Source organism: Cyphellophora attinorum, assembly GCF_001299255.1.
Source record: "Cyphellophora attinorum strain CBS 131958 chromosome Unknown Contig4, whole genome shotgun sequence".
In the NCBI taxonomy this organism is placed as follows: domain Eukaryota; kingdom Fungi; phylum Ascomycota; class Eurotiomycetes; order Chaetothyriales; family Cyphellophoraceae; genus Cyphellophora; species Cyphellophora attinorum.
In genome coordinates, this window is record NW_017253232.1 from 65,536 (window position 1) to 92,583 (window position 27,048).

General features: G+C 53.1%; 7 protein-coding genes across 7 annotated transcripts; 4 read left to right on the plus strand and 3 right to left on the minus strand.

The window, feature by feature from the left end:
- Positions 1-3,081: 3,081 nt before the first annotated feature.
- AB675_6118 (uncharacterized protein) lies at positions 3,082-4,977 on the plus strand (the record flags this gene model as incomplete). Its single annotated transcript, XM_018146383.1, has 1 exon — positions 3,082-4,977. The coding sequence occupies one exon, from the start codon at positions 3,082-3,084 to the stop codon at positions 4,975-4,977; it is 1,896 nt and encodes a 631-aa protein (XP_018003877.1).
- A 1,218-nt stretch (positions 4,978-6,195) lies between these two features.
- Positions 6,196-6,789, minus strand: AB675_6119 (Arsenate 2.1; the record flags this gene model as incomplete). The annotated part of the gene is made up of 1 exon (XM_018146384.1): positions 6,196-6,789. One exon carries the CDS (start codon positions 6,787-6,789, stop codon positions 6,196-6,198), a length of 594 nt encoding a protein of 197 aa, XP_018003800.1.
- Positions 6,790-7,922: 1,133 nt separating this feature from the next.
- AB675_6120 (uncharacterized protein) lies at positions 7,923-8,268 on the plus strand (the record flags this gene model as incomplete). Its single annotated transcript, XM_018146386.1, has 2 exons — positions 7,923-8,148; positions 8,198-8,268. The coding sequence occupies 2 exons, from the start codon at positions 7,923-7,925 to the stop codon at positions 8,266-8,268; spliced, it is 297 nt and encodes a 98-aa protein (XP_018003783.1).
- A 6,276-nt stretch (positions 8,269-14,544) lies between these two features.
- Positions 14,545-15,261, plus strand: AB675_6121 (uncharacterized protein; the record flags this gene model as incomplete). Its single annotated transcript, XM_018146387.1, has 1 exon — positions 14,545-15,261. One exon carries the CDS (start codon positions 14,545-14,547, stop codon positions 15,259-15,261), a length of 717 nt encoding a protein of 238 aa, XP_018003857.1.
- Positions 15,262-15,530: 269 nt separating this feature from the next.
- Positions 15,531-17,351, minus strand: AB675_6122 (4-hydroxyacetophenone monooxygenase; the record flags this gene model as incomplete). Its single annotated transcript, XM_018146388.1, has 4 exons — positions 15,531-15,662; positions 15,711-16,076; positions 16,109-17,196; positions 17,303-17,351. 4 exons carry the CDS (start codon positions 17,349-17,351, stop codon positions 15,531-15,533), a joined length of 1,635 nt encoding a protein of 544 aa, XP_018003913.1.
- A 5,482-nt stretch (positions 17,352-22,833) lies between these two features.
- Positions 22,834-24,273, plus strand: AB675_6123 (Regulatory protein brlA; the record flags this gene model as incomplete). The annotated part of the gene is made up of 3 exons (XM_018146389.1): positions 22,834-22,958; positions 23,019-23,949; positions 24,193-24,273. The coding sequence occupies 3 exons, from the start codon at positions 22,834-22,836 to the stop codon at positions 24,271-24,273; spliced, it is 1,137 nt and encodes a 378-aa protein (XP_018003984.1).
- A 1,420-nt stretch (positions 24,274-25,693) lies between these two features.
- Positions 25,694-26,707, minus strand: AB675_6124 (SWR1-complex protein 5; the record flags this gene model as incomplete). The annotated part of the gene is made up of 1 exon (XM_018146390.1): positions 25,694-26,707. The coding sequence occupies one exon, from the start codon at positions 26,705-26,707 to the stop codon at positions 25,694-25,696; it is 1,014 nt and encodes a 337-aa protein (XP_018004037.1).
- Positions 26,708-27,048: the final 341 nt, after the last annotated feature.

Here is a 27,048-nt window from a genome sequence, read left to right on the forward strand (position 1 = left end):
CTTTAACGATCCTGCAGACCTGGCGATGGTGGACGACAAAGACCAGGAGCCGCAACCTAGCGGGCCATCAAAGTTCTGGATCTGATCGATCACCCAACTCTAGATGGCAGATTGGCTCGACCTTTGCGCCAGCCAATCGCGCTGCATGGTCGGAACGCGCAAGTTTCCTTCCGGGGAAACCTCCGCCTGTCGTAGCACTATCGTTCTTCTCGCATAAGGTGGTATATGAACGTCTGAAGCAGTCATTTTGGGCTCCGGCGGTCGTGTGGCCCTTGCCGCTCGCGAAAGGACGAGATACATCGTCGAAGGTTTGTCACGTCAGAGTATTTCGCAAAGAACAAGTATCAATCTGTGCTACGGGTACGCAGGTATCTGCGGAAAGCGGCAGATATGCTGACACACTAGGTAGGCAGCATCACCGTGCGCGACTCCTCGGTCATGCCACCGCAAGACGTACGAACGAAGCGACGGCCGACGCGCAAAGCTGTTGCGCTCCTCTCAAGCACGGCAAACTTCTCTGGTCCGAAGCCAAAGCCTCAACCTAAGCCAGAAAACCCTCGGCCGACGCCTGGCGTGTCTTGACGTCGCCTGCATGCGACCACGCCGTATTGGGAACAAGAGAGGAACTTGAGCCGTGATCAGCTGCAATAGTGGCCATGTCAGTATACGACTCAAGATCGTGTGCATCTTAACGAGACCAACGCTATTCTGTACCCGCTCACATTAGGAAGGACTGTGCATTGAGAGACGTGACGGCAGACAACAGGCATTTAGCATATCATGCAGAGCATGTGCGATCGTGCCTGTTAACGCCTGCTCACGAAGTTGGAATCTGAGTATCGGAGCCTTGCGCTGAGTGCCAGAAAGCTGATTGCATGTGGGAAGGCAGAATGTAGCAACTATCACTGGAAGGAGCGGCTTTCATGTCGCAATTGCCTTTAAGAGAAGCCGGAATTTGTCGAGAAGGTATTCGAAACTGTTTCAGCTCCTCCAGTCATTTTGTGTTGTGCTGCGTTGTGCATTGCTCTGGCCTAATGTCACCATGGCTCGCGTTGCTTCCGACGTAGATGGATGGTTCCTCCTTGGATCCATTCGTCCCATCACGTTCATACATTGTGCTTCTCATACACTTATCACCCTTTCAAAGCTCGAGTTGGATGGCTTATCAACGGGCGCAGGCGAAAACCTCCTTACTCTCCTCAGGGATATGGTAAGCTTCCGCAATCAACCTGCCCTTTCTGCTGCGTGCTGATCATGCAGAATCGACGGCTCGAACGCCGTTCAGTCCGCAATGACATAGTCGACATCCAGCAGAGTGCATGCAGAGTCTTCCTGTTCGTGGACGATCGAATCAGCAATAGCATCGATTGATAGTGCACGGTCTTGCCAAGTTGCGGCCTTTCGTCTAGTAGGGGGCCTCGGGGACACTGATCCGCCGCGCGCCGCGCCGATCCACCTTTATGCCAGGCCGCATTCCGCAAGACGAATCGTCCAAAGGCTCGGGCTTCAGCATTGTCGCACAGGATCTCGGCGACTGAGGTTCCGAGGTCTACTGTCTACTCACAAGGCTATTGTGAGACAACACGTGCGGGAACCACACAGCTGACAGCGATAGTCATCGTTATCGCATCACGGTCGGCGCGTACCTAGAGATCATTCGAAGTCCGGAGAGATCATTCGGAATCCGGAATGGACCAGCTCAGGGTCCGCTGCTACTTCATACAAAGGTCATGCAAGCCGCTCTTCACCAATGAAAGCGTCGTCTTCGCACTTTGATCCTGCGGGTCCCCAGGCTCTGACTCGACCACCGGTGAACGCGTGGAAATTCAGCCTTATCTGAGACAACGTTGGACTCGTGCTTCCTGTGTCAATTGCTCGGGCAGAAAGCGGCACCCCACGAAATGGTAATCTAGGCCTGCTAAGCCCAAGACATCGTGAGCAACTGACCATGCTCAGGGTGGGTCACAGAGCAGTAAAGCTGCATGCCCAGAGCAGATTGTCATATCGCCAACGCATCGTACAACGTCAGAAAGCCTTCGTCACGAACCAAACGAAAGGTGGCATTCCTCTATGTGATGCAGGGTTGGTGACCGATTCTCGATCAATCAAGGGATGCCAATCTTCAGTATCGCCAGAATTCACCAGCACTTATGTTGACCGCTGTCATGAGCAGGACCTGCACGCAGATTGACTTTTGACAAGCATGGCTGCCAGGCGCTTCCCCGCCTAGTTAGCGCCCCAAACGTGTGGGTCCGCGTAGCCGGGAGAGGCCTCGGAAACGACTTGAGACTTTTGTCTGGAACTTACACTCACGAACCTAACCGATGTTCACTTCGGCCAGCAAAACTCTGCTTTGGGTGACTGCCCACTCGCTTACTTTAAAGCCTGATAGGAGGCCAAAACTCACAGAAGTCGATTACACTCGGGGTGCAGGGCTTTTGGTATCGACAACGATTCAATACTGGTGAACGTGGCAGTGCCGATCCTGCACGGTAATAGTAACGACCTCCGCTACACCACGGACACATAATCCATGGCTCGAGTGTGGCCACTTTTCTGTCAAACGGTCACCAAGATACGCCGCTGAAATGCATTGCATTTCATTCGTGGCCGGACCCGTATCTTTCGCCACGTCTTCTCCCACATCTCGCAGATTTAGCGCCGTACCCACAGCTGCCTTGAAGCCTAGGTGGTCCTGTTGTTTGGAATCTCGAAAAGAGCGGCACGTCTTTGCAGTAACTGCATTACACAGATCAATCTCTGGTATAAGGTTTGGAACTACTTCATCCCTTGACCCTCATGTTCATTCCGTGTCAAGCTTAAGCAATGGACTGAACTGGGTGTGGTCTCAAAGCGGGACCTGGCTCGCTTCTGCCCCAATGCAAATCGGCTTGCGTCACGACACCCTGGAGTTCACAGTTCATCCACTTTATAATATGGTGTACTTTGGCCCTTAGCATATCTATTGACTTTACCCCAGTTGCAAACCTAAAGATTGCGTACTCAGTCCTTTTGTCACTCGAGATCTGGTATCGCTGAGGAACTGACCTGCAAGCATTCGCTGTCAGAAACGAGGCAACTATGGCGGCCACTGCCGCACCGTCGAGGAGACCTTCTGACGCCGAGTGGTCGCTTCACCTGCCTCGGATCTGCGATCTCTACTATGGGCAGCGATTCACTCTCGAAGATACGCAGAATGCTCTTCAGCAGGAGACTGGATTCTATGCCACGCTGCGAATGTACAAGGACCGTATCCGCAATATGGCTGTCCATCCTAAGAAGATATCCATGGAGAAGTATCAGGCTATGGGCGTCGTTGCCGAAGACTTTCAGCGGCGAGGTATCGGTGCTTACTTCGTTGGTCCATCTGGTTTTCAGATGTTCCGGAGGACACCGGCACAAATAACAAAACAGCTGCGAAGACCTCACAATCTCCGGCCTATTACCCTCGATCAGGCACACTTGGTACTGCAGCAATCCAGTATCCAAGCTATAATTGAGCACACGTCTCCCACAGCACAACAAGTCCCCATCAACCGTGGCGATCGGTCCGATGCAGGAAACTCAGAGCTATCTTCCGTCGCAGATCGCGAACATCTTGTCAATCTATCTCTACCCGAATCTGAAACCGAGGATAACAACGTGACGCCACATTTCGAAAGTGGTCAGGACAGTTTGCTGGCTGCGATCGATCGCAGCCGCTCATACAGCCGCAGCAGTCTCCTCGATGTCTCAAACGGGCTCGAGAGTGCGTCAGCGGCATCTGTAGCATTTCGACCTGAACGTCCAGCGAACACGCTAAGCCTCGCCGGCGTGAATCTCCTACCTGAGCGGCTGTGGGATTCACGCCCCTCGAACAGGCAGGATGACTCGTACGACTTCACCGCGGAATTTCGAGCTCTGTCGATGACTGGCGTCACACCGCCACCTAGCCCCCTCGACAGATCGTTGGAAGTGGCTCGAATGCTGCCTCCACCAACTGAGTACCACCGGCGAAGGATGGCGATAGAATGCGCAGCCCCTTTCTTCCTTCCATGCTTTCCGACTACGAATAACACACAGACAGTCGGGTTCTCGAAATCAGCTGCCATGGAAAGATTTCGCTACATTCTCACTACAACGCCCGAGAATCAATACGTGCTGCCACTGTTGAACTGGATGAGCACTGTTCTAGTGTCCAATGGCAAGTCTACTCATTTGAAGGACTTTGTCGATGAGTGCTGCCAAGTTCTGCATGACTGTCCCGAGAACGGCTTTCCCCTATCAACGCCTTATTTATACTTGCAAGCATTTTGCAGCCAGTCTCCAAGCGGTATGGCGTTCCACGGCTCGGACTTTGCGGCTGGAACGGAGAGGTTGACACAGACGTACGGCCCATCCCATCCAAATGTCCTTGTCAATGAGTACTATCGTGCTTGGCATGAAATGTCTCTACCATTTGGCTGGGCAAAGGCAAGAACCATCTTGGAGGCTTGTCTATCTCGCTCAGAGACTGTGATGGGGCATTGCAATCTAATGACGATCAACTGTCTTGCAATGCTTGGTCGCGGCTGCTCTGAGAACAATCTCTACGAAGAAGCCAGATCTACACTAACAGATATTGTTCAACGGTTGAATTCGATTGCGGACCCGTTACAAGCATACAGGCTTATGATGTTGCAGCGACTTGCAGACGTAGAGGAGCAACTCGGCAGTCTCGATATGGCCGAAGAGCACCGCAGAGAGGTCTACGAAGGTCGTTTACACTATCTCACAGCACTCAATCCAGAGACTAAGGCGGCAATGTGCTCACTAGCAGCTTTACTCCGCAATAATGGACGTCGAGGGGAAGCTCAGATGATTGAACAGCATTACGATCAGGTGTTTCAGCAGCAGTGTAACGAAGAGTCCTCGGAGAGTCACATTGGGCGTCAGGACTCACAGTGGTCGACTCACAATCATGCGCGCGTTGAAGTGCCTGGGGCAGGCCAGAGTTAGTTCAATTCCACAACTTGCAGCGTTATCGTCCGACTAAGGCCTGTGCCGCGTTTAGGACAGTGATAATGACTAGCCTAGCTTTCTACAATCGTGTCGGATGGATGACCCCGACGACGCCGATGGCATTGTCCACGAAGATCAGCAGTATGCATGCTAATGTACAATGTGCGCGGAGTGGAAGCTTAGCGCCCTTTGATAAACAAACGCTTGGGTCTGCGATGTTGCTTCGCTCGAGTCTGCGGCTAGTGCACGGGTGAAGCTGTGGATCGCTGCTTCCAGTGCCGTGCCCCAAGGCTGCTGCGCAAGCTTCGCACTCGCGACAGGATATGAGACCAGGTATCAGCCCTGCTCAGTGGACTAGAAGGTCCGGTAGAAAGCACTCAGCATGTTAAATTTCACATGGTATACCAATAGCAAGCGTAACATGCTGACTAAAACTCCACCAGACAATCGCCGACTAGCCCTTCCGCTGTGAGAAGACTCGTTCGGAGCCAACTCAGCCTGGAAACGAGGAAATTTTTAGCACTCACAGAGGGTCATAAGGCATACGTGTGCTGTGATCAGGTGAATAGCTGCATACGGCACTAATACCGTTCTATTGGCTGAGACGACGCTGATGCTTCCCTATCAGGCTAGCTGCATTGCTTGCAGAAATCCCGTCCCGTGCTGGGATCGAGCGCATGTCGATCGATGATTGATTGTGGTGATGGAAAACGTTCCCAGGGTCCGGGTTGTTGTCAATTGTGACAGCGGCTGTCCTGCACAATCTCTGACTGCCCCTGCCCAAGTGAAGAAAGATGACCCTGGGACCAGCCAAGGCCGTCGTTATGTAACAGCCATTACTTGACAGAACTCTATCCTTGGTGCACCATTTGAACGAATACTTCGGACACGTCAAATAGTTGCCAATGTCGAACATCTCAAAGTCAGCATTTGTGCACGCTGATGGCTTGAAATCTTGCTCTTGCTGGACGGTCGTCAGCTGGTTCGCGTGAGGCTCATTACCCACTAGTAGGCGGCTTCACATAAAGTACTTAGCGCGGCCGGCCGTGCTGTAAACGCTAGGCCATTCGAGCGAAATGATGTTCTCAATTGCGGCGTTCTACAATTTGAATTCCTGCATGAAATGATACTGCAGTACCCTTGTTCCCAAGATCTTGCCGTAAACGTGATCGAGATTTGGGCCAGGTCGCCTCATGCAACGATCAAACGTCCTGTCTAGTAAGCGTCTTCCCACAGGTCCTTCACATATGCTTCTGTCAGTCGCTCATCCTCGCCATATCTTGCCTGCCACATTCCAAAGCCGCCTTCTAACACGCATACTTTGGGCAAGTGCTCCTCGTCCGCCGTCTTATCCGAGACCTCACCATCCTTAGTCGCACCCTTGCCTTCTGAGATGGTCGGTTGCACCAGCTGCTCGCCCTCACTCTGCATTCTAGTCTCACCGTCGTTGCTCACGCTCTTGCCTTTTGAGTTCGCCAACGTCTTAGCTTTCTCACGCTCCAAGGCCCGAGCGAATTTCAAAGCCGCTCTTGGGCCTCTCTGTTGGCTGAGCATGCAGTGAAACACGACTTTCTCCTTGTCACCATGCAGCCGGATGAGTTCCGGGATACGCGCGTCCAGCTGGTCTGAGGGCACCCATTCGGAACCACGAATGTGGCCGCCGAGATGGTCTGAGTCGCGCACATCGATGACTGCTACACGCGGTTTCGAGCCTGGGGAAGTTTCAAACTGCTGCTCTAGCTCTGTAAATAACTGCTCTGGTTTCATGTAGCTGAGGGAAGAGAGCGTTATTTCAGAGGCGGGTGCCATGGTCTGATATGGCGGTCGCCTTGCGAGACGATGATGAACTCAATGTCGGCGAGCTCACTGTCACTCCTCGACTTGTGTATATATGTGATACCAAGCGCTCCCTGCACCTTCGACGACTTGGCGTATTTGCATACATGTGTGTCGAGTCTGACCTGCCCATGTCGTGATTGAGAGATACGATCTGCACGAGGCTGCGCAAGGCTGGTGATAGCTTTATGTGAGTGGTCCATGGAATTATTCGAGCTTCACTTGCATGATGCGAGTCGCATCACGACCTCGACATCATTGCTCGTCATCTGCCATTGTCTGTAAGATTGAATGGTCCTGCAGAAGTCATCGGCCCCCGAGTCTGGTCTCTGGCCTGTGATAGCCGAACGATATCCATGGAGGTCTCCAAGGTCGTTCGGAAAACCCTCTACTTCTCCCTAACCCGAGCCGCTCGATGCGAATGTCTACAGAGCACTGTCAGGTACAGAACGAACGAGCTGGGGTCCGGATGGCCAGTCGTATCGCAGCTACCGCCTCAGCGGCGTTCATTTTCGAGACAAGTCTCGCGCCGGGCTCAGATGACGACGACACACGATCCCGAGACTAAGATCAGCACCAGTCGCACGTATTCTGCATCTCCTCCAGCCGCGACACCGAAACAGCAAGCACAGTCCTATGTTGATACGGTGGGGAAAATTATCAAAGATCATGAACTCCACAAGCCAGAAAATATGTCCACTCGGCAGTACATAGAGCTCGAAGAGTCTCTGCATCGCGTAGACGATCATATCAATGCGCCAAACGCCAACCCTGAGTCATTCGCTCCGTACATGAGCTCTTTGAGAGCAGTCGTTGACCCAATCTTTGCGGCTCGCTTTCCTGGCCAAAGCCTACGAGACATCCTCGCCGCCGCTGTCGACAAGCAACCTGTTGAACCAACACGTGGAATAGGAGCGTCGGCAACAGGAAGGCCGGAGCGCTCAAATATCGGCCGCACTCTCGATCGACTCAACATAGGGCCGTCATCGAACGTGGCCAACCTGCACAAAATCACGCAGAGCGGATCGCCATCCGCTTCAGCAAATGCAAACGCAATCACAGACATTTTCGGCGATAGAGGGAGGCCTATGACCTTGGTTGAGCATATGCGGCATATTGACGCCAGCTTCAAAGCCCCGCAGGGCCCAGTGATCAGGCTGAGCACCTCCCTTGGCAAGACGGTAGAAGTCGCTGGCTACACAGATGTCACGAGGGCATTTCAGCGGATGGAAGGCATCGTTCGTAGGAATCAGGTCAAGAAAGATACGCTAAGCCAGAAATTCCATATCAGAAGAGGGCAGCTGCGAAAAAACAAGAGGATCGTGCGGTGGCGTGAGTCCTGGTCCCCTCCTCTGATATTTCGTACTGACAGTTGAACCAGGAGCACGCTTCAAGGAAGGCTTTGTGGCCGAGTGTGCTAGGATACAGAGGATGAAGAAGCAGGGCTGGTGATATGTCTCCGCAGGGGAGCTTTTGCAGGTCGTGTAGCTCCTGCACACAATAAGCCCCTCAACATCCCCAAGCCAACCTGGGTCGATAGTACCCAAGCCTGGGCGGAGGATCACTGGACTATCAGCTGTCATATCGTGAGTGTCACCGGTGCTGTGTCACTCGACAGTGAAGGCATGAAGATACTCCCCTAGCTTGCAGAGGCGGGACGGCCGAATGCGCGCGAAGTGGTGCGTGTCAAGTGACGAGGAGTCCTGGCACTGGCAGCCTCCCACATGCATGAACAGGCTCACGCACTCGGCGATGTAGACCATAATTGCTCGTATGTGCAGCCTCGACGACGATATAGACTTTCGCCTGGCGGTGAGCCTGATGCGGAGGTTATAAAGTTTCACGCCCAATGTTCACAATTCGGAGTGAGGCTCTATTTGCATGGATCGCGCTGACTGAGTCGTAGCTGCTAGCTGATGGATTCTGCTGATTTCGACTACTGCAATGATTTAGACAGGTCAAGATCGTCACTGCAGGTTCAAAACAAGACTGCACCATGACCGTCGGGCAGGAACGAAGGAATCTACCTGGTACGATCGACTCGAATGATCGCTGTCGGCCAGTACACATGAGGCGACAACGATTCTTGAATGCACCTTGGTAAGCGACCGCCCTGCATGACTCTTACACGGGCTAATCTGCCTTAGCAGACCAAGACCTCTCTCGAAGTCAGGCATGCAGAGAGACAAATCATGGATAGCCCAGGGTGTCTGTCTGATGCCAGGATGATGTGTTTCAACTAGTGCCATTGGTCAACGTCAATGCGACCTCTCGACGACCTACGATGTACAGGATATACTGCTGACGGCCAAACGCGCATCGGCGATGTGTCGGCTACGCATGTCCCGAATCTCTCGTTGAATCCGCCGAAAGTCTCAACCTCTAACATGTCCTTTTGCAAACTCAGGGTGGTGTTTCCGAGGTTCGCTTACGGCGCTTTACCACTGAACTCTCCGTGATCAGCAAGCGTCGTTCCCGGGCGAATCGCAACGACTGAGCTGTATGTTTCTCGCGTACAAGTGTTCACCTTGGCAGGACGTTCGATACACTGGCCTCGCGACGAACGGCGAATCCAGTCAGTCAATTCGTCGATAAGAGCGAGTCGAGTCAAGGTACTCAAATTCGGCCTGTTGTGGTGTTAAGTGTTGTAGAACACCCTCTTTCGGACACGGCTGCTTCACGGGCAATGATCGAGCACGAACTTGGCTGCGACTCGACACCCTCTCTAGTTTGAGTCCTGCTTTTGACTTTCTCTCGACGTCCCAATCGCTTTTTCCCCTCATCTGCGACTAGTCGACCATGGAGGATGCCCACCCAGTTCCGCTCGACACTAGTGCTATCTCAGAGAGTCTGAGCAGCAGACATCACAGCTGAGATTCGGTATTAACGGCATTGGACTGCTCTAGCCTGATACTGTCATAGTCCATGTCAAATGTGTAAGCCTCCTCCCACTGTCTGCACTGTGCGAAAGTCCACGTACATTGAAAAGCCTCCAGCAGAGGTAGCTGCAGGCCCGTCGTTTGCGGTCGGCGCTGGCGTTCCCCCGGCACGCAGACATCCCTGTACATAGCGCCCGTAAGCTATATTTGGACGAGTCACGCCAAACCTGTGGACTGTCTACACACTTTTCCTGTGCTGCTCGACCACGCCTTGTCACCGCTCCAAATCGTTGCGATTATTAAATCGTGTTGTTCATTCAGGCCCAGATGTCGACCCAAAGGTCGATCAGTGGTCAGTACGGTAACTGCACCATCGTCAATAACACGATCTGCAGTGCAGGGGTTTGCGCAAAACGACTAGTGCCCCGAAGAGAGTTTGTTATGGGCTTTTGCAATATTTCCCATTAGCCGATAGTGCATCCTGCACCACGCTGAAATACCGGTCTTACTAGGGTGGCTGTTCGTACAACGTTAGGCTTGAAACAAGCATTTGTTAGCTCTCGAAGGTTCGGTCTCGTTGCGAACCGTTTGTGAAATCCCTGTGCCAAATGCTTGGCCTACCTGCGACTCCTACTTCAGGATCGGATACATCTACTTTTGAGGCGCTGTGAGATGCTGCTGTTTGCCACCCGCAGAGATCATCAGTCTTTCATAGTTACCAGGCACAGTGATCTGACTTTGGTGGACCCCACCGGGTCACTTGAACAACGTCCTTGATAAGCGACATGTTGAATCGGACTTGGCGCAACTCTCAACACCGGACGCAGGGTTGTCAGGAGTCTCAGCTGGCATGTTCGCCCTAGCAACAAGTGCCCAAGCGGGCGGGGTGACCACTTGCCGTCGTAACGCGTGGTTCTGACAGTCTTGATAGCATCCTTAACGCATGCCCAGCCCAGCGCAGGTGCCCTCGCCTACCTAGGTACCTATTAACGCCTGGTCTGCGGCTGCTATGTGCAAATAAAAGGGCGGACGTAGCGATTCCGAAAAACGCTGAGCTCGCTAATTGGACCGACTCGAATCACGACACCGCTATTCATTCCGGGCTATCTCATCATGTACGCCTCCGTGACTCTTTACGCATCGTATGCATCCAGCAGTATGCCACCCTTGCCTCCGCCTGTCTATCGTAACTTTCCGTTGTCTGTAAGTCGTCCATCAGGACGCAAGGCCATGTCTAGAGCCTTCGCACTCTCCTCGGACCGCACGGCTCCTTCATCGGTTAAACGGCTTGGTATCTCCTGAAGCTCGCGCCCTGTGCCTCTTTCCTGCTTGCTGCCGGTGACACCTGGCACTCGGCAGCACAGAATTTTCATGGTCGCTCAAACAGCGCGCATTGCATCTTGGCGTCGATCGGGGATCTAGCACTGCTAGCAGGCTACGGTCCAATGCACGACAACTGCGTGTAAGGACGGTCGGCCAGCCGCTTGCCACACAAACACAAAGCGCTCCTCTGTCAGAGTGGTGTCCAGCAATATCAGAAAGACACGATTTCGACTGGTGGAGTTGCTATGGCACCCGCGTGAGTCGTGACTGCCTCTGTTGAGTCCATTTAGGGAGGGTCGACGAGTCATTGCATTTGTGGCAGTCAGAAAGATGTGCGTCATTCTCCAACGAACCTTGAATCTATTACACTGCAAAACTCCAGGAACGTCTGCGCATCACATCACGAGTACCTCACCTGCCGCTGTTGTCCCTCACCTCGTCCAACAACCTCCTACCCGTTTAGGCAGGAGGTCCTTCCCGTGAATGTACGCCAATGCTGGAATGACACTGATGCCGGTGGAGCGGAAAGTTGTAAGGCGCATATCTTTTTATTACATAACCTCCGAGGAGATCTGGTCCTCTACTTCCGTAGCTCAGGCAGACTTACGTTACCCACAACGATATGCTCGCGGTCCATCGACTAGGCTCCATGAGACACCGAGCCGCATCACGCAAAGTACTTTGCTATCACAGCCTTGCCAGACTGCACCTCCGTGAGAGTGCCAACTTGTGCAGATGATGACATCGAGGGTAGACGGCGACCCAGAACAGACCACAGCTACCAGTTCTGTGTGTGAATCTGTGGCATGCGATTGCCTCGTGACGGCCAACGATTACCACGAAACAGCAGCTTCGCCTTTGGCGGATCGATGACTAGTATCCTTGAAATCTGGTCGGGACTGTTACATGGCGATTGGACAGGCAAGCTCAGATGGATTTCGTTCTCTTCGGCTGTTCACATCTTCTCGATCAAAGTGAGCCTTTCCCGTCTCCATTGATTGATTCCTACGCATCACAATAGTCAAGATTGCAATTGTCTCACGGCCTCGAGTACCCAGCTACCTAGACAAGGGCCCAATGGTCGGATGGAGCTGCTCGCAGCTCGATGGTTTCCAACCAGCGGTAGCTACCCTATCTGTAGGCCGCACAGTCAGGTCTTGTCGGAACCTCTGTATGCCACTGATCATATAACCCGTACGGCGCCTCGAGACACAGTGACTAACCACCGCGGCCCAATGCAAGTCACCTTCCAGTCAAATGAAGACGACCTCGAACATCGCCTCTCCGCACCCGCCACAACCTGACAGAGCAGCAACTACACTGACGGGCACTCCTCCTCATGAAATCAAACGCGGCTCTTGCCACGATCTCGCCAGCACAGCCACCTTCCACGACGTGTCACCAGGACTGACTACTTCGGATGCTTGTAAGAGAGACTAGGCTCGCAAATCCTATTCATAGGGCCCGAGGAGTGATTGCAACGGCTCGTTGGAAGTGCTCAAACACAATAACAAAATTTGAAGACCTTACTGGAATTTACCATGTACGATGTGGCTCAGATCTTCTTCTCACAGTGCTGATCGTCTTTGTGTGCATTATTGAAATAGAAGGCCCACAGCACTGATGCCCGCAAGGTTGGTGACCTGATCGAGCAAGTGTATGACTGACGGTGTATGTCACTGTTCGAGCATTCTAACGTACACACAATCACACAATCCATTCCACCTTGCTTGGGACATTTCCTTTTGTCACATTTCCAATTCTGATATCGCTTTACACCCAATCAAAACTCTAACTCGCCACATCACTACCACTGTCAGCTTCGAGGTTCCGATAGCTGCTTGAAGGTCCCCGATCACCATCTCAATCACAACGTTACCGCGAGGAAGTCAAGAAATGCTCCTCAGCAAATTCATCGTCCTCGCCATTCTGGCCACCATCACCACCGCCTGCTCCATCGACTCCCGCTCCGTCCCCTCGAAACGTCTCTCCAGCGTCGGCGCCGGCACCGGTCTTAATGCTGGCGCTTACGGATGCGCGCTGCTTGATGGATCTGACGCCGCGGCCGAGGTCTTTTGGCATAAGTCAGTGCACACTGCGTCTCAGTGGTGATCCTTCTGCGGCCTCAAGCGGCTCGATGACGATCTGAAGCACTTCTATCGTTGTCCGCTGGATGCCAATGAGCATTCCGACTGCAACCTGTGCCAGGCATCCGGCGTCGGAGATCTGTAAGGCGATACAATAATCAATGCGATCCTTTTGAATCAGTCCTTGAAGCCACTGCAGCCAGTTTGTAACCATTGGCTAGACGTTGTTGGGTGACCTCAAGCCAGCGGAATTTCTTGTTTCGGGTTGAGATGGGAGTTCGTGCCCCCTTTCCCAATGCCTTTAGGAGTGAGGCGATACTTACGGGTCTCACCAGGTACAGAACATAGACCAGCACAGGTTGCAGTCGGCGCTGTCGTCACACACCCACCAAGATTGCGCCTGCACTTGGACACTACCCGCGTAACATCGTGGAACTCCTGCAGCGAGATCTGAACCTTGGCACGGCATATGGCATCAACAGAGAGAGACGATGTCATGCTCGCTCACAGTTTGAGCTTCATTTATATCTACTTTTTCCCCAGCTTTGGGCCTTTCCCTGCAATACGCTTCATTCCGCAGCCGACATTGTGAATCACGTCGATGATACCTCGCTGTGGGCCGCAAACTGCCGTATTGGCACGGCTTCATCTGCGACGTCTCCTACGAGGTCTGCCGAGGCAAAAATGTGTCACCAGGTCTTGGGATATATCTTGTCTTCCGATCTTGCATAAGACCAATCAATGCATGCCCAGCAACGCTTGTGATAGGAGTCAGAGTATACACGCCGACGACATAGCGATTGGCTCCATCAATATTGGCCAGCTGCCACCGAGGACTGAGTCGTGGACCTACTGCTACGGAGGGTTGAGTCGTGGACCTACGAGAAGGTGGGCTCTGTTCGAAGCTACTATGCACCACGACGGTCAAGAGTAAGCATCGTTCAGAATGAGACTTCTATGCATCTCGGGATCTACGATCATCCCAGCTGGCTCATGCGCACGGCCACGAGAAGAGCATAAAGTCAGCACCACGCAAACGCATTGTACTGATTGGGCCGTTCCGTGAAGCTTTACCTCACAAACCCTGTAAACACCTTCGAGCGGCAACTCAAACCTTCGAAACACAGCCTACGATATTCCTGTACAGAGCAATGGACGCCACAAGCAACGATGGCCCGCAATCCTCTGTGAAAGAACCGTCAGCCTCGCATACAGCGGAACGAGTGGGTCGACGATCACGTAGTGACTTCAAAGGTATAAAGCCCACCGGTTCGCCGTGTCCTAGTCCACATAACAGACCATCGCAAGCCAGGCCATCGATACACACCGTTCGTTTCCTTAGCAACATTCCCTTCATTTCCTTTGTCACTTTCGTCGGATTGCAGTCTCACTGCCTTTGTCTCATTTCCCGCACCAGCACAGTCATACATCAAATCGCCATGCATACGACCTTTCTCTTCACCGTGGCAGCTGCTATCGTACTCCCATTTTTCGTCTCTGCAGCACCAACGCTCGACAGTCGACAGAGTGGCGCCTTCGGTGGCGTCTTAGGCACCACCGACGATCCGAACGATAGCTCACTGCTTGACATGTACGCCAGTCCACCGGCGTATGCATCGAGCGCTGCCGCCTCAGCCGCACCGAGCAGCGACCCGGGCATCATCAGCGCCAACAGCCCCGGTGCCGATGTCGAGGGCGAAGACGAATCCATAAACTCCCAGCAGGTACAGTGCTCCAGTACGAACGACTGCGTCGGATTCTGCACACAGCAAACAGCAAACGATCCAGACGTACATCAATTCGGCTTATCGACGTACTGCTTTCAGGGCGGCAACAGCGCAGGACAGCTGGCTCCCGTGGGCATCTGCCAATGTGGCAGCGCGCAGGCTGTGGACCAGATCGTTGCTGGGCTTGGTGACGCGATCTGCATTGCTCTCAATGCTGGGCTGAACCTAGGTGTGGAGGTCGCGGCAGACTTGATCCCTGTCGTGGGTACGGATGGCTCGGTCATTCAGGGGTTGTTCAAGTATGGGCGGAACACTGTCAAGAAGGGGGCAAAGAACTGTGATATCAATGTCTGTCCCGGTCATGTCTTCACGGTGGTCGATCCAAACAATCTTCCCAACCCGGGCGATATCTTCTGCGACTCCGACTGAAGAGCTGGGCAAGCATGCGTTACCTAGTGGGAGTGGTATGCCTGATTGTCGAAACGCAGTCTTATGGTGAAAATTGAGCTTGTATCAGGATTCCGACACGATGCCTACCTAAGCAGACCTCTTGGAGGTCGTCCGTTCATTAAAACTATGTCGATCGAGATTGACAACAAAATCGTCCACAGACTCCTAGATCTTCTCAAAAGGGTTCACCTACACTTCGCGTGTGCGATCAAGGTCCAGGAATAAGACCAGACTGAGGGTATTTGCACCTAGTGACTCGCCTTCCATTCATCTACCAAGCCCTTGTAATCAGGCGGCGCATACGGCTCAGTGACATGCTTCCAGAAGCTCGGTTTTCTGTTAATCTCGAGGCCCAAATCGCGGAGCATCAAGTCGACGTACTGTGTCACCGTCAGCAAGCCTCGACCGAACACGTTCAGACCACTTACTGGTATAGCATCAAAGACAAAGTCTGGCAGGCTGGCACCGTACCCCGTAGGATGCCGCCACCGTCCCCATTGAGTGTGTATCATCACCTCTTGTGTGACCTCGTCCTCGCTGCCGGCCAATCGATCTAGCTGACCATCCAGGTACGCTGAGATCCACAGGCCCTGCGCCAGTGCACAGATGGATGTTGAGACACTACTCACGAGTCCTGCGAACGCGATGTTCCGATCGTTGATCCTCGTTGGCGGCACCATGAACCGGTACAGTCTGAAGGGATCGTTTTTGGGCTTGAATGGCAGCGAAGGTTGATCTGCTAAGCGCGGGAAGCGCTTGAGAATCTCCCCATCAGCATCTGTAGCAAGTTGTTTCTGCGTGGCGTCGCTGTATGGCAGGCCGATACCACTAGGTCCAAGCTTGAATTGCACTGAGGCTCCTTCTTCCAGCCCGTCGCCATGATCAGGAAATCCGCTGGGAAGCTCTCCCCGTTGTCTAGATGCACCGTGTCCGGATCGCCCGAGAGGTGGTCGATGTCCGCAATATGCACCTTGATCTGCCCCTTCTTCACCATGTCCCAGAAGTTCGAATCATAGTTGTGAATACTCAGCCCACTCCCAATCCAGAACGGCTCGTTCCAAGGTCTTAGTTTCTTCGTCTCTTCGTGTGCATCATAGTTATTCAATTTGACCACATCATCCGCCAGCCCACCCCAGAACTGCTTCACAATGAATCTGCCCACCACCGTTCCGTGCAAGAAGTTCCTCACCCATGAAAAGCCATCTTCGCCGCCCCACGGACAAGGCGAGAACCACGTCATCCACCGCGTATGCAGCAGCTTCTCGAGCTTCTTCGCGCCACCCATCACCCAAGGCGGACATAGCCATACAGGCCCATTGCCCGTGGGCCGGATGACGAGGTCAACCTCAGCACCAGAGTTGGCGTATGCCCAGGAAACGTCGTAGGCGGATTTTGCGCCACCCACGACAGTCACGCGCTTAGCCATGTGAACGGTGTCGCCGTTTCTGCAGAAGTCTTTGGCGTGGAAGACTGGATTGGTGAAGTGCTCGAGGCCAGGGTATTGGGGGATGTTGGGGGTGGACGTCAGACCGGTGGCGAGGATTATCTTCTTGGTGGTGAGGGTGGATTCGTTGTTCGATGTGATCACCTTGAGCGCCCAGCCTTTCTGGCCGGACTCCGAAAGTTCAACTACACGGGTGTGAAAGCGCGTTCGCTCGAAGACGCCAAACTTCTTGGCGAAGTCTGTCAGATAGCGGTGCAGGACGGCCCCGGGAATGTGGCAATTCTCCTTGACGCCGTAGGTTGCCTCGTCCATTGGCAGATCAGGATACTCGTAGGAGTTGAGCAGGTTGTTGGACTTCAGGCCGGGGTAGATACGCCCGGCGCTCCAGGTGCCACCGACGCTGCCTTCAGCTTCGAGGACGAGCAGCTTCTCGTTCGGGTGGAATTCGTGGTAGACCTTGGCGGCGGCGACTGTATGAGGGGGCATGGAGTCAGAGGTCTTGGTATCTCTGAGCGAATTGTATGTCGTTCTGTGCATCGGGGTCTAGGAAATGGACAAGGACTACTTTGAACTTACGACCAAACCAACCTGCCCCGACCACGATCATATCCCATTCTTCAACCATGTTTGAAAGTCGCCGCAAGGGTCAGCTGGAGCGCGACAGCACCGTCGAGGCTCCCTTGCCAGCAGAAGTCACAGAGAGTTCTCCTTAGCAGTTGGATGAACGATCTTGACTCTCCTGTCTGATTCCTCGTAACGATTCAAGCGGTACCAGAAGAGGCTTTGAGGCTCAATGTTCTGTGTCAGTCTCCTGAACTTGCTTGCGCTGGCGAGTCCTTGTCTTGATCTATGATATGTAGCAAGATTCTATAGACGCGAGTCAAGTCAGTCACCACCTTGGACTGGCAACATGAGCTGCTATGTCGGCTAAAGCACCTGTGCACCCGCGCCAGAACAGGTTGCCGCCGAACGTTAGACGTTGGCCATCAAATGAATATCTATCACTTCTTGGGAAGTTGTTGGAAGCTTTCAAACCTTGATAAGGGAATCAATGCCCCAAATTGCGGGGATGACAGGGTCTGGAATCTCAAACACGAAGCTGGACTCCAGTTGCCGGCGAACTTGAGTTTCGGGTCGAAGGTGCTCGAGTCAGCCCATTCGTTCCAGGACTTGATGATCTGAGATAAACATTCTGCAGATTGGCCTCTAAGGGCATCCGAAAATCGTTCTGGGGGCATGGTGCTTCGGCCCGCACACCCATATCCTCTGTCTACCACAGTCGTCCTATCTGTAGCATCTGTAGCACCGTCTTTGCTAGTGGGTTGTGGTTCAAGACGAGCAGACCTGATTCTTGGAGACTGCATGCATCTTGGTCGGCTAAGCTACACCGTCGGGCACTGTCGACTGTTGGATGTCGAACGTGCTGACGTTGCTGACTTGGTCACCAAGGTAAGAAGGTGCCTTTTCCGCTCAAAACATCTCCACTAAAAGCAATCGCGGGTCGACGGCCCGTGTTCCTACCTGCTCAGCTGTCATCGACTAGTTACTTTGGGGACTCATGCCTTCGCACTGCGAGACTGAGTCGAGCACGACGACCGGGTCAAGATCGAGCACAAAGCTCCATGCTAGGCGTGATGAAGCAGTGTCCGAGGTCTAGCATGTCAGACAATTTTTTTCACTTGGCACAAATGCCCAGCGATGGGTTGCCTTGGACCTGCCAAGCGAAACACAGAGTCACAAGGTCTTCATCACAGCGACGCCTCATGGACGCAGCACTACACTTCAAGCCTTGCCACGGGATATTGGTGGATGCTGGATGAATCTGCTGGTCGTAAAGCGCAGGCTCTAGAGTCATGGCCCCTCACTACCCAGGAGCTAATATAAATGCTCTCAGTCAAGAGTGACTACCAGTCGAATCAGAGCACATGTGTGACCTGATGTACGTCAGCAGTCGCCCTACGTGATGAGACCGACGTGCCTTACCATCTAAGTTCAGTGGCCTGCTAACCGAAGTACTTGCGAGTCGCTACATCGTGTTTCAGAAGACCGGATGACGTTCCATGACTGACGCCGGTTGACTGGCAGTGCTTACCGGCTTTTCCAGTATGCTTCGAACTCAGACCAGAATCGCGCCGACAGCCTCATCGGCACATAGTTCGGCGTGAGGTAGGCAGTAATGAAGACAGTGGCGATGAGCTCAGCTGTAGCAGCTCGTTCGCGCATTGAACAGGAGCTATTTGATGGATTTCTAGTTCCCTGCAGCGACGATGTGCTTCGGAGCTGGATTCATACAACAGCAGGGTGTCGTCGACAGCTCATGATTATGCTGTCGTGGGAGATTGTGTGGGCTGGGTGGCGGTGGTGAGCAAGGAACCAGCTTGTATTGACCTGACAATCCGTCAACTTCGGATGTCATGCGTCAACGTGACTCCCAACAAAGAATAACGATGCCCAGGAGGACCATCGTCATATCAAATGGCCTCTTCTTGGTATCTCATAAACCCGACTGGCAACGCCGCAGAACGTGGCAGAGACGAAGTCCACTGGAAGGAATGGTCCGAACATTATGGCTGGAATTCTAGATTCGATTAGTGCATCGCCGACCGTCGCTTCGAGAAACACGCTGTGAGGATGGCGCTATGCTTTGAGCTGAGAGCGAGGAATGCGGTGGAGGACAAAGTTGTCTTGCGCGAGAAGAACACGTCGCTTTTGAACTCGGAACCACTGTGAGCAATCAATAGCCGAGACGAAGACATCGCATGCGCTGCGAGCGGGATCGCTGGCCTCAGGTGCCACGTAAGGAGCGCAAGATTGTTTGTATGAGATCTCCTACCCTTTGCCACTGAATCTGAGCCGCCGCAAGCCACCCGGCGGTGTCTTCTGTACAGATCAAGGGTACGCAAAGTCCTTCTCTGGTCTTCGAGACGACGATAGATGTGGGAGCAAGCCACATTTGCCACCAGGGGAAGCCCGATCCCGAGGACACGTTGCTCAGAGATGCAGAAAGAGGTACTTCGGAGTCGGCGAGCCAGAATACCTCACTACGCTGCAAGTTCGTGTGGGGCGTTGACGACGATAATAACAAATTCGAGACCCTGACTACACAACTTACCTCATACTCCCACATTCATGCTGAACCTTCGAGCCATTTCAGGGTCATCTCGTTACCAAACGGGACTCCAACTCCGCGAGAGCAGACTCAGATGGGCGTCGCAGACACTCACGTAGGAACTTGTCGCGGAAGTTCAGGAACATGGTGTCCTAAGTTTTGTTCCTGCATTGCTATAGAAGCGAGGGCGGTTTGCGTTTGTGGTCCTGATAAATTATCTCAGGCACAAAGACCAGACATCCGAGGCTCCCAACGGCTGGACCGGTCTTTCGGTGTCGGTTATCCGCGCGCCCAGTGGGCTGAGCGTACTCACCAATTTTCGCCTGGACTGTTCAAAGCAAGGACGTCGGGCGATAACGAGTGTGTTAGGAAGTCGTGGTTGTTGACTGTACTTGTTCTGGGCCCAGCAGTGAAAGACATGGTAGATGACGACATCCTGTATGTCGGACTAGACTTGGAGGACTGTGCGGAGACAGGCACTCGCTTCGTGCCATGGCATGCTGAACGGTCCGACGAACGTTATGTCAGAACTCAACGTGTGCGGCGGAATCCACTATAGGCATTGATAATGTTACGATAACGCACTGATCTCGAGGCAGTTTGACAGCTGTCGGCGATGTCTTACGACATGAGCTGTTTGCATCCTTAGCATCGTTGACAACCCAAGACTCTGCTCTGACCGCGACGGCGTATGGTGGTGCGCGGAATGCTTAAGGAAACCGAGAACAGCAGCGGATTTGCGTGCGAGGCTCGTTTCCGAGACTTAGACTTCTCTAGAACATATGGCTGCTGAACAAGGCGCCGCAGCGCTGCCTTAGGCACAACTCTCTGCTCACGAGCATTCCCAAGAAGCGTGCAGCAAATCGGAGCGCAGTTGACAGGGATTCGACTTCGGACAATTCGGATGCAAGATAGGCGAGAAGGCAACTAAAAGCGAAGTCGATTGACATATCCAGCGACCAGCACAAACCATGTCTACTCAACGTGCTTCTTGCCAATTTGGGACTCCTTGCAGTCGGTGACAGACTTGTCAATTGCGATGTCTCAATGACTTTGCATGTGGTTGCTCGTGGTTACGTAGACCGGGAACAGCTGGTGATGCAGCTGTGATGCACTGCAGGCGGATTGTGCTTTCCCCAAGAGCATCGGCAGCGCATGTAGTTGGTAACGCAGGTACAACGTGGGAAGTTGAGCATCCCCAAAGACTCTTACACTCGCAAGGACAGCTCTGCATCTCGGTCAGAGCAGAGTTCGCCAACCGGCATCCCCGCTGAATGTGGGCCGGAACTATCCCGTTTCCAGGCTATACCAGTTCCGGCGATCTGGAAACACCTGGCAGTTGAGGTCGTTGAGAGACGTAACTAGTATCTTGGAGGCGATAATTGCCCCACCAGATTGCTATCCCAGTGTCTGCCAGCGCCGAAAACAGCGGCTTCAGAGTGCAAGCCTCAGCGATAAGGATGATGGATCAACGTCAACAGCATTCCAGCTTGAAGCTGGTCTGTGGTCAAAATCGGAGGAAAAAATGGAGCCAGATGCTTTGCAGACGGCTCGCATATCGTGGTGGAGCGGTGGCTGATCTCTAACCATTTCAAGCGTTCCCCATTCTTATTCAACGGCGCGCATTGGCGAGGGCTTGCAAAGCGCCGAGTGCGGAGTGTCTGGTGTTGCACAGTACAACCCGCGGGTTGGCTCAATTTACCCCATGCGCATCGTGGCTCCAGGAAGACGGCCGTTGCCAACCTTCCCGTCTTACCTCTGCGTCAGACATGCTCAACCGAAAACCCAATTCAAGAACGAGAAAGATTCTTCTCAACTGAGTCGTGAGCGAGACAGTGAGTTGCATGTGTTGAGCGAAATAGGTCAGACTTGATCTGTAGCCTGCATGGCGCAATTTGACGGCTCTGGCCCCTCCTTTCACATTTGGTATGCAGCTCTTAACAGGGATCCCCAATCGAGACTCTGGTACGAGGCCGTGCCAGATGGAGAAGCCCATGGAGTGCAGCTTCCATGTCCTCTCAAGTCTTTTGCCGGCCTCTCATGCTATGCAGCACAGGCTCGCATGAACAGCAGATCGGAGAATAATGGTTGCATTATCGATTGTCGTTATGCAGAGGTCGATGATATCTGCAAGGCTCTCAATATCATGGTCGAGGTAGCCAACGTGGAGAAAGTCGTTGATATGTTCCCAGCCATCCGTGGGCCGATGGCATATTCGTAGTTGGCTTCTCGTAAAGACGAGGTGCCTCGTCCAAGAGCGGGAAGGGATTTTAGCTTCGTCGAAAACGACTTAGTAGCATGGCAGCCACGAACGCATGAATGCTCCACCATATTAACTGTGCCCATTCTCGACATCATATACTGGAGTATAGCCGATAGCTGGAAATACTCACAGAAGAGCTTTTCGGCTGCTCAGATTCCAAACGATCCCAGCAGCAGCAGCATTCCGATCTTAACAGGAAGATCGACTCGCGGCAACGTGGTTCTAGCGACATAGTAGGGGACCAGCTCTTAGCATACTGAGAAGATCATCTCGAGACAGCTCTGCACTTCTTTCCTCCCTTGCTGGTTGACAGGGTCCATCAAGCTTAGGTCTGCATCAGACTCTCGTGCCTGAAAGACAGCTCTTTTCGAACAAATATCTCAGAGGAATCTGCACTGTTCCGGCCACCTGAAACTCAGAAGACAGAGCATATTCGCCGAATAGACCGTACTGGCTGCTGGTCTTGCCACTTGCCGGAACTAATCGCGGCAACATTCCTGAGCACCTTGCGTCAAATATTTCAGACACGCGCACTCACGCGAAGGCTCTTGCGCATCTAGTCTTTCAGGAGCACTCACCAGAAGTATCATAAGCTCAACCTCTTCCACCAGACCCTTATTCCACATTGTCATTGTCGTCCCTACTCCTGTATTCAAAGTAGCATATCCCAGGTCGAGCTCCTGTACCGTCCATCGTGCATAGCCGTCGGGACTTGGATCAGACGTGTATCTCGACATGGCTACTATAGAGTCAGCATTCGATACGCACCTACCCACCTTGGATACGGATCTGGATCGATACTCACCATTATCTTCCCCTCGAGAGTGTCCATCATTGACAGACAGCTTTGGCTCCTCGTCGTACGACATGAGCGGGCGGCGCCCATCGTTCGCGTCGTCGATGCTGACGGATTCCCCCAGTTGGGCGTCAGGGAAGCACAGCGGTGCGGTGACCCCAACAACCCCAGTCACTGCCATGTCCTCAGCAGCGCAGTTCAACCAGAGGAAGGTTCAGCTCACCCCTGATACACCTTTCGGCTTTTCAAGAAGGGATCTTGCCGATATATTTTGGGAACCAGAACCTCACATACCTGCCACCACGTCATCATTTATGTCAGCCATCACAGAGGCCGAGCTTCCATACTACCCCATGTACAACGTTGGCATGGGTAATCCGCCTTTGTCAAGGCCAATGTTTGACATTCCCGACGCCGAGGAGGACTTCTCATGGTCGTCCCATCAATTATCCTCACCACAACAGACCATCGCGCCTAGCGCCACTTTCCAAGCTCCTCTTCTTGGCAGCTCGCCGGTCCCAAAGCATGAGCCGTGCACGCCGACCAGAAGGAACATCCATACCTCAAGTATACTTGGCAGTAGTCCACTCGGACTTGTGACGCCGGTCGTACCCTCTCAGCACCATGTAGAGGAGCTCAAGTATGAAGAGCCTGAGTGGGCCATGCTTTCGTCAGAGCTTAGATGCCGACGAACATACGACAGAATCTCACGACGGCCGTATGAAAGGAAACGATTGGGTGGCTCATTCAAACCCAAACCAGTCCACAGCTCCAAAAGCAAGTCCGGCATCGATTGCGAGGTGATTATCGCCTCGAACGAATTCGCCTGCAGCTACCCAGGATGCGTCGACAAAAGCGGTCAACCCAAGCGTTTCAAACGCCAGGAGCACAAGAAGCGTCATGAAAAGACCGTGCATGAGAAGAGTGAGCATGGGATGTACAAGTGCTGGGTAGGAGGTTGCAAGACTGCTCCCTTCACCCGTACCGATAACCTCAAGTCTCACTTGAAGAACACGCATGGCAAGAAATCGCCCAACCAGAGGAATCGTTATGTGGTAAGTCTATCCCCTTTTCGTGAGCCTAAACCATTAGTCGACCAAGGGGCACTCTCGATTGAACAAGAGAGATACTTGTTCTGGACGATGTCTCGCATCTTCCTATAGCCCGCGGCGAGGCGCTGCTGTCTCTGAAGCTCTCCTGGCGGCGAGTTCACGATTAGCAGGCCTCAAGCCCATCTCTCCTTCCATTATTTCTTGCGAAATTCCGAATTTCGGGTTCAGGCTGATCAATACCGGCAGGCAACCCAAGACAGGGCCAGCGTTCACTACGATCCAGACTGGATTGGCGAGCTCACTGAAGATGGTTATCCTGTACGATGAGAGATGCCAGGAGTGGGTGTGTACTCGTATCGTCGACGTCGACTTTTTCGTCGTCTCCCAAAAGTCTTTTCCAGGTAGAGAAAAGTTTTGGCTGCAACAAGTCAGCCATCGAAGAAGCTGTATTTCCAACCGAGGATGCCACGAGCATCTGAAAAGGCAACAATCGCTTCGAAGTCAGAACGTCTTTACGACATAGATTTTCGCCTCCAGCCAAGTCATCTCACGATGACCAAAAGTGCCAGCTGGCGCTCTTCATCCCGCCGCGCACGGAGGCACGCTGGCATTAGACGAGGGATGAGGGCAAGCCGAGGCTGGCACACTTTTCGGGTTTTCTTGTGTCTTGTTGTCATCATGCTTCGGCTTGCAAAATATGGGCGGACAACACGTCTTGAGGAGGCTTCCTCGACGGGTCATTTTCGGGTCGGTGAACGCATCCAGGCTTATTCCGCGGTCCGGGATCCGCGAAGTCATCGGCTAGCTGGTGCCGATGAGGAGGGCGAAGAATAGCATACAATAGCTCTACATAGCTAAGCTGCGAAGATTACGAGAATTCAGGTGTTTCGGATGATGTTGTGAGCTGTGAGGATGAGGTTTCTCGTTCCCCAAGCTGCCCCTGAAAAGGCACCTAAACCATTTGAAGATTAGCCCCACCTGTACAGCCCCTCTTCTCTCTACAAAACGCGTTGAATGTGTTTTTTGACAGCAGCATATGGTGACTCGCCCGCCTTGATGAGTCTCAGAGTCTTCCAACAGCACCTGGACGGCAGACGATCTGTACCTGCATTCTCTGACCCCTGACAATCGCTGCTTGACATACTTACCTCTGCATGCAGCAAGCCCTGTCCCATCCTGGCTATCTAAGAAGCGATAATCCGGGGTAAGGCTATCGATACGAAGGCATGTAATCGTTTTCACGACAACGCCGGCATAGCATATGACAGCCTCCCCATGCTCATGAGATGTTCGATCACATGCTGAGGAACTCCGACTTGAACTCGTCTGGATATCCGCGACTCTGGGCGGTCATTCTATGTGCATACCTAAAACGCTATCTTGCGTCCGAGAAAACTAGCCCACCTTCTCGATCGTCAGAGAATTTGAGATGAAGAGCCGCAACGCCACTCAGTTGCGTTTTTGAGACGGCAGACGCTTCGACTGCAGCTCATCACACAATGGCTTCGTGGACTGCAGATAGGTAAGGGAGTGCAGGAACCCGCGACATATTGCGAAACCCAGCAAAGGAAGTTTCGGAAGGATGACATTGGAGGTTTGCTAATGTATGCAGGGACTGCTTCATCGACCTCGAAGAGACGGTATTCTTTCTCGCTGTTAGGCCGAGAAATTCTTCACGTAATAATCATCTCTACTTGGGACGGTGGCACCATCTCGTTCCTGTGCACTACCAGTGAGTCTACATTCGCTATGCCCCTCGCAGGCGTGCAGCTCTTGCCTCTTCCTCCTTCCGCAACTCCACTTCTTTGAGGAAGTCGGTCCTGCTTAGGTAAGAACCCTTCGCCTTCGCCGCCTCGGTAAGCTCCTCCTGCAAGCCTTCCGTATCTACATGCATCGCCCAGTCCATTTTGCTCTTCTCGACGACATTGAGCTTCGGACCGGTTGCTGCTTTTTGACTGAGGAGCGAAGAAGTCCAGACTCCCTTGAAGGCTCCCAGGTTACTGTAGTTCGGGTCGAACCGCGAGATTTTGCGGAGGGGTCGCCGAACAGTCCTCCCATCGGCGTCGAGAGCCGTGCCGGTCTTGTTGGAAGACTCTTGCTGGGCGAGCCAAAGCTTTGCCTCTGCCGAATCCTTGGGGACAGTCTTTTCTTCGGTATGGACTTCGCCCGCGAACTTGTATGTTCGCTTAATCGTTATAAGTTCTTCTTGCTGTAGTGATCCAGGGGCATATTTCTTGTCTGCGACATCAGCTCGTTGCGGTGTGTCTGTGCTGCTGAGCTCGACGATCAACGGACGCTGAAGTGGTGCTGGTCTCTGCATCTCCGCCCAGATCTTTTCAACGTCGATGGTGCTGCCTTTGATGGTTGCCAGCTTACTCTGCTTACGCCCCTCTTTGTCACGTTCTCGCATTGCTCTCGTCCGTGCTCTCCAGCCAAGGTCCTGACCGTCGTCTTCATCCTCGACATCGTCTCCTTGTTTGCGCTGTTTCCGCCGCTCCTTCTTGTGCTCTTTGATGGTAGCCTCATCACCAGAATCTAGCTCAACATCTTCTTCGGTGGTAGGTGGCTTGGGCTGCCCCCCAATCTTTCTTCGCTTCCTGGCCCGATTCGTGGCTGCCTTGTCGGCGTCGTCTTGCTCATCCTCTGACGCTGACGAGGATTGCGATCCTCCGCTTTTAACACTATTGACATCGAAGTCACTATCCGCTTCTTCGTCGTATGCGTCCTCCATTTCAATGTCTGCCTCTTCTACGGTCGCCATGACTGACAAGCGCGCGTCCGCAGGATGGCGATAAATTGACCAGTGCAGCTTGTGAACGCTAGAATTGGTTAAGTTGAAGGGCAAATAGCCCGAATTTCCGGCTAAACTCTGGGCACTGGCAAATGGGCGGAGTCAGGTGACAAGGCTTGTCACGGTCACTCACTTTCAATGCAGTTGGCGTGCCTCAGCCACTTGTCGATCGCTATGAAACTAGGTACTTTACGAACCGGACTTGTTCGAGGCTTCAGCGAGCATCATGGAAAAGTGCAACTCAGGTGCCCTCTGTACCTAGTGACTTGGTCCCGGACCGCTCTTTTGTGTGCGACATTCGTGCAAGCGAA